This window comes from Hyaena hyaena, unplaced genomic scaffold (assembly GCF_003009895.1).
Source record: "Hyaena hyaena isolate Hyena2069 unplaced genomic scaffold, ASM300989v1 scaffold_628, whole genome shotgun sequence".
Lineage (NCBI taxonomy): Eukaryota > Metazoa > Chordata > Mammalia > Carnivora > Hyaenidae > Hyaena > Hyaena hyaena.
The window spans coordinates 9982-16473 of NW_024081261.1; the positions used below are offsets into that span (position 1 = coordinate 9982).

At 36.7% G+C, this 6492-nt stretch overlaps 1 protein-coding gene across 2 annotated transcripts; it reads right to left on the reverse strand.

Moving 5' to 3' along the window:
* Window positions 1–290: 290 nt before the first annotated feature.
* CCL20 (C-C motif chemokine ligand 20) lies at window positions 291–3287 on the reverse strand. 2 transcript variants are annotated; one of them, XM_039257599.1, is made up of 4 exons: window positions 3123–3287; window positions 1877–1988; window positions 1082–1159; window positions 291–431 (listed from the first exon to the last, which is right to left on the reverse strand). In XM_039257599.1, the coding sequence occupies exons 1-4, from the start codon at window positions 3199–3201 to the stop codon at window positions 410–412; spliced, it is 291 nt and encodes a 96-aa protein (XP_039113530.1). In that variant the 5' UTR covers window positions 3202–3287; the 3' UTR covers window positions 291–409. The 2 variants fall into 2 exon arrangements, with proteins under 2 accessions (XP_039113530.1, XP_039113529.1); XM_039257598.1 differs by having other exon boundaries at window positions 1877–1991.
* Window positions 3288–6492: the final 3205 nt, after the last annotated feature.

Sequence of the window (6492 nt, forward strand, 5' to 3'; positions counted from 1 at the left end):
CTCCTTTACAGGTTAATTACAACAGTTTAAGGAACAAAACTTTGTAGCCAGAAGAATGTTAAATAGTTTTTTTACAAATAGCTTGCAGCTTACAAGAAAGTCCATATAACCACATTCCTCTACACATAACGTGATACCTCATATTAAACCAAACAGTTCATAGGAAATTAGTATTAAATAGCAAAACACACACAAACATATATATAAATAACTTAACATAAAATAGAGTTTGACTCTAATGTGATGCTTAACAAAGCAAACTATGATGCAATATGTATCAACTTCATTAATTGGACAAGTCCAATGAGACAAAAATCAGGTAAGTGCTGAACTCTCAACTGCCAACTCTAGCTAGATTCTTTCTTTGTTGTTGGGCTCTGTCCAGGTCCATCCCAGAAAGCATCCATTTTCACATCTTCTTGACTCTTTGACTGTCAACAGAAAAAGAAGAAAAAAATAAGCAAAGACAGGGTGACTGGGTGGTAGGAATGTCTTTGCAACTAAAGATTACTTCTTGTTAATCTCTGGGTGCCAGGAACTCAGAGTCTAGATGAGGAAATCAAGGTTCAGAGAGGAAGGGCTGTGCCCAACGCAACTCAGCTGGCTAATGTCAGACACTGGCTTGAATCCTTAGGTCGCATCTTTAAATTCAGCGTCGATGACACCTTTGTATTAGGTGACTTCTGTTCATACTGATAACATGTTACTTTTTATTAGCATCAATTGAAATCAGAACTATTGATCTCTTTTTGACTCTTTGCTTTTTCATTTCTGACACACAAATATCATGCAGTCTGCAAAGTATATAAATAGGAGGCATCTTTGCACCGAAAATGAAGAAGCTAGTGACTGTCAAATGCATAGAGGACCAACACATCCTGTGAAAATCCTTAAAGTACAAAATATAAACATGATGCAAGTGGAAAAGGGGCATTTTTACTTTCATGGTCCAACTCAAATTTCCTCTTTAAAATTCTACAGTGTTTAGGCTGAAGGGTCCCAGCGAGCCTATGATCCACTACTCTGCACATGGCTTTTGGCCCAGACATTTGAAGAGGGGCTGACGGTAAATATCCCCTACCTGAGGATGCGTACAGCCTGTTTCACCCAGTTCTTCTTCGGATCTGCACACACGGCCAATCTTTTCCTTGTGTAAAAGCTTTAAAAAAAAAAACACAGAAAATTTGATTTTTGTTTAAAAATTTTTGAACAGCTATTTCATGGAACACACAATGGAAATTTTGTCTTCCAGCTGACTGCTCTACCCGCTAAGCATTTTAGTTGCTTCAGAGATTAAACAGAAGCCCAAAACAATTATTTCTGATAAAGCTTGATGCAAAAAATGAAAAGGGCCCTTGCCTACTTCCTCTGCAACTTAACAGATGGTTGAGCAATGGCTGGAAAATAAAGTCTTCGAATTATTATTTAATTTTGTTGCTGGGGGTTACACTAACCATGTGTATATCTGACTAATAATTTATATCATTCTAAAGTATAATATCCTGTATGAATCAAGAATATTACAAGTGAAAGTATAATGACTAAGCTTATACTTATAGCCCCAAGCATTCCTTCATAGAAGATGCTCATTTCAAAATTGCCGCCACCCATATTTTCATTAAATAGCCTGTTGGGTGCTTATACATTTATCTTAGGAAGTTATTTTTGCCCTCAACTCTTCTTTTTCTAAAAAGCCAAGCTTTCATCTTAGTCCGGTCCTATTTAAACTTTGAAGTACTTATGTATTATCAAAACAGAGGTATCTTTGCCACTTCAGTTATTTCTGAATGAAATTCCAAAAAGGCAAGCATTTTTTTAGACTTGAAATTCCTGTGCACTCCTGATACAATTAAATTAAAATCAGTTAATAACTTACATGATTGCATTGATATCACAGGCTTCATTAGACAGCTGCTGTGTGAAGCCCACGATAAATCTAGGATGAAGGACGTGGTCTGTATACCGAAGACAGCAGTCAAAGCTGCTTGCTGCTAAAAAGAAATAACAAGCATTGAGTCTACACAAATGAATGTATTCTGTGATAGGTATTATGGAACTACTTGAAGTTGTAGTTCCAAACAGTAAATAAACTATTTAGCGAAAGAGTTCCAATGTCTTTGAGACCTGATTTAACATAGTTTCCAATTCTCTTTAAAAAAATGCTTTCTGTGCCCGGGCAATTTTGGTTCAAAAATACAGTTTAGAAGCACATGACCCCTAATAAAAGGAATATCTTTACCAAGAACCACAAACTGACAGTGTTTTATTTTAAGTTCACCATAATCACTCAAGAACATGAGTACCACCCACTTGAAGAAACTCTTACAGATAAGCTTCCAAATTCCAAAACTGAATGAATATGGAGATCTTAACCTATTATTTGGCCACCGAGTATTGAGAGGAGGGGAAAGGCAAGAAGTTATAAAGAAAATGTAATTTATAGGAGCCTCTTACAGAGGCTGCAAAAGCACTTTGAAATTGTGATATTAGTGGAAATTTTTTATTTTGGTCATAAAAGTTCAACACATGCCTTTTCAGGAACACACCTGTCTCCAAGCATCATGTGCTCTGACAGTCATAAAGAAATTATTGGACATTCCCCCCAGGTTAAGTTACAACCTGCTATAAGGTAAGGAATAAATGTTATTCCTATGGATGCAAGAGATGGGCCCAGAGCCATGTAAGGATGGCAAAGGCAGATGCCATAACCTGCCCATAACGGGTGAGTTTTGAACTTTACTATTTAGCTGAGAGGTGCGAAGGCTGGGAATGTGGGAGTGCTCCCTACATTTCAGAATTGACCCAATTAACTGGTAATGTTACACCACTTACATCACTCCCAGAAAGAGCACTTTGGCCTTGTTGCAGAGCCTGGGGGTCTCTAAGAGCTCCCTTTCCACCCCCACCCCACCCCCAATCTGCTGGGATTGCCAGCAGAGAGAAAAGCCTGGTCGGCAGCAGTAACCTTTCCCTCCTCCCTCGCCAATGAGCTGGCAACTCCCATCATTTCTGAAGACTTTCTAACAGGCTCCCATCCCTAAGGGACCCCCAAGTGAGCTCAAAGCTTAGTGGAAAAGGAAAATAGTTCTTCCTCCTGCGTTAGCAGAGAGAGTGATACTTACCTTCTGACTTGCTGCACAGGTGGAGTAGCAGCACTGACATCAGAGCAGCCAAGAGCAAATTCTTGCTACTGCACATCATTTTCAGCTCAAGGAATAGGTCTGCCCAGTGCTGGGTCCCCGGTGTGCTAAGCCTGCTCCTGGGCTGTGACAGTAGCCTGGGTCTGGGATGGCCCTACTTATAGCAAATATTGGGAATGTACACAGAAGGCGTGTTCTAACGTGGGTTTTCCCCCATTGATCAACCTGCCCCATCATGTCGTCACAAAAAATAACCACAGGGAAAACTTCCTGCCTTTCCCTAATGTTGGGAAGCCGTGAAGGTCAGAGTAGGGGGGCGGTATTTGAGAAGGGGAAAATCTTGCCAAATCCTTTGGATTCGCATAGAGGGAAAACTGCCTCGCCCTGTGGCTCAGAAAAGGTTTTCATGCAGTTTTAACTTAACTCTTGTCTCTGAAAAGAGAGGACAAGGATTAACGATGATACAAAGGTCAGTTCTACACCTGAACAGTATAGGACTCTATTGTTAACACTGTATTTGCTTTCCAGAATCAATTGGGAGCAAGAGGGTGAGACAGAATGCCAGGCATACTTGGGGATGCATTTGTAACTGCATAGTCGGTGCTCAGCTGTCACCAAAGACCTTGTATTTCTTTCTTTCTTTTTTTTTTTAAAGACCTTGTATTTCTAAGCCACCATTCAGATTAGGTAATCTGACAATGCTGTAGTAGCGTTCCCAATTTTGGCAGAAAATACCAGACCTTAAGTACAATACAAAGCCTCAGAAGAGTTGAAGAAAAACGACAATCCACAAAATAAATGTCAAATAATAGTGAAACTGACAATAATGTAATATGAATCCCTGACCTACGATGGTAAAATAACAACTCTGCACAAGGCAGAATATCATTGTATGTTAGGGATTAGGTTTGTAGGAAGCAAATTTTGGGCGATAATGGAATTATTTTCTATCCTATCCCAGGCATGGTTACATATATCTACGTGTATGTTAAAATTCCAAAAACTGCACATCAAGAGAAAAAATGAATTGTATTGTATGATTACTTTAAAAAATACATTTTAAAAACATTGAAAGCATTAAACAAAAACTATCCACTAAACACAAATATGTTGAAAGTAAATAGGTTATACTGTGTAAACAGTAAAACAAAACAAAACAAAACTGGAGTTGCTATGTTATAGAAATTTATATATGACAAAATAATTTTACATCAAAACTTGTTACCAGAGATAAAGAGGGAGTTCCATTATAATAAAGGATCACTTCATTAGGAAGATACAAAAATTATGACCATATATACACCTAAAAGTAGCACATGAAAATACATAAAGCAAAACTGACAGAATGGAATGGAGGGATAAACAATTTGGCAATAAAAATTGGATACTTCAATATCACATTTTCAATAATAAATAAAAAAACTAGACTGAAAACCCACAGACAGTAAACCAATTAGACCTAACAGATATCTATAGAACACTCCACCCTAAAATAGAATAGGCATCCATCCTTCTTAAGGGCACATAGAACATTCTCCAAAATAAATCACATACAAGGCCAAAGAACAAGTCCTAATAAATTTAAAAGGATTGAAAGTATACAAAGTATGCTTTCGAAACACAATGGAATTAAATTAGAATCAATAACAGAAGGAACTCTGGGAAATTTACAATGATATGGGGATTTTAAATGCTGCATTCCTATATAACCAATCTCTCAAAGAGGAAGTCATAAAGGAAGTAGAAAATACTTTGAAATGAATGAAAACGAAAACACAAGCATACCAAAATTCATGCTCAGAGGGATACTTACAGCAAGGATACATGACATAATAGCAAAACAATAGAGGAAATTGGTGGAAATAAAAGTTGGTTTTTTGAAGAGATCAGCATTAATAACCTTTAACTAGACTAACCAAGAAAAAGCAGGGGAGGGAGTGTGGGCACTGGGAGAAGATAAGTTGCAAAACTCAGTAGTCAAAGAGGTCATCACTACCAATTGTAAGAAATAAAACTGACTATGGACAACTGTATGCAATAAGTTAGATAGTATAGATAAAAAGGACAAATTAGTCAAAAGATACAAATTCCTGAAACTGATTCAAGTAAGCATAGAAAGCTCAAAAAGCCCAATAGCAAATAAAGATATCAAATTGGTAACTAAAACTTTTTCCATAAGGAAAAACCAAGTAAATTCTACCAAACATTCAACGAAAAATTAAAACTAATTCTTTCACAAACTTTTCCAATAAATAGAAGAGGAGGTAACAATTTCTAATTCGTTCTATGAGGACAATGTCACACTGATATCAAAGTAAGATAAAGACATTGCAAGAAAATAAAACTACAGGCCTATATTGTTAATGACTACAGACACACAAAAATACTCAACAAATCATTAGGAACCTGTATCCAGAAATATATCAAAAGGATCAGGCACCATAACCAAGTGGGATTTATCCCATGAAATGTAATACATGATATTAACTACATTTAAAAGAAGTATGAAAAGCACTTAATGAAACCCAACATCCTATCATAATAAAAACAGTCGACAAACTTGGAAGAGTAAAGAATTTCCTCAACCTGATAAAGGTCATCTATGAAAATCCCACAGCTAATCATGCTTCCTGCTGAAAGGCTGAATGCTTTCCTCCTGAGATCCAGCCCAAGACAAGGATGTCCATTCTCACCAATTCTATTCAGTATCATGCTGGAGATTCTAGCCAGGATGTCTAGACAAGAAAAGGGGAAAGACACCCAGACTGGAGAGGAAGTAGTAGCTATCTTAATTTGCAGATGACATTATCTTACATATGGAAAATCTTAAAGAATCCACTTAAAAAAAACTATTAGAACTGATAAGTTCAGCAAGATTGCAGGATTTGAGGTCAATATACAAAAATGAATTGTATTTCTACACATTATCTATGTTCGTTGATAAAAATGTACACCTGAAAATAAACTTAAGAAAACAATTACTTTTACAATAGCATCAAAAAAAAAAAAAAAAAAAGAACCAAATACCTAGGTGTAAATTTCACAAAAGATGCAGAAAATGTAACATCACAAAATATTACTAAAGAAATTAAAGACTTCCCACGTCATATATTGGAAAGACTTAACATTGTTAAGATGGCACTACCCACCCACTCCAAAAATGATCTTCAGATTCAATGTAATTCCTACCCAAATTCCCACTGGCTCATTTGCAGAAATGGAAAAACCAATCCTCAAATTCATATGGAACCACAAGCGATCCCAAATACTCAGAACAAACCCAACAAAGAAATGGAAGAACAAAGAAAGTCAGAGGCTCTTACAGTTCCTGATTCCAAAACTTACTATAAAA

Coding starts and splice junctions, on each gene's coding strand:
- CCL20 (XM_039257598.1), bottom strand. CDS start 3,201: ATGATGTGCAGTAGCAAGAATTTGCTCTTGGCTGCTCTGATGTCAGTG. Junction 1,992..3,122: donor CCTGTGCAGCAAGTCAGAAG/GTAAGTATCACT, acceptor ATTTCTTTTTAG/CAGCAAGCAGCTTTGACTGC. Junction 432..1,081: donor CAGGCTGTACGCATCCTCAG/GTAGGGGATATT, acceptor TTCTGTTGACAG/TCAAAGAGTCAAGAAGATGT.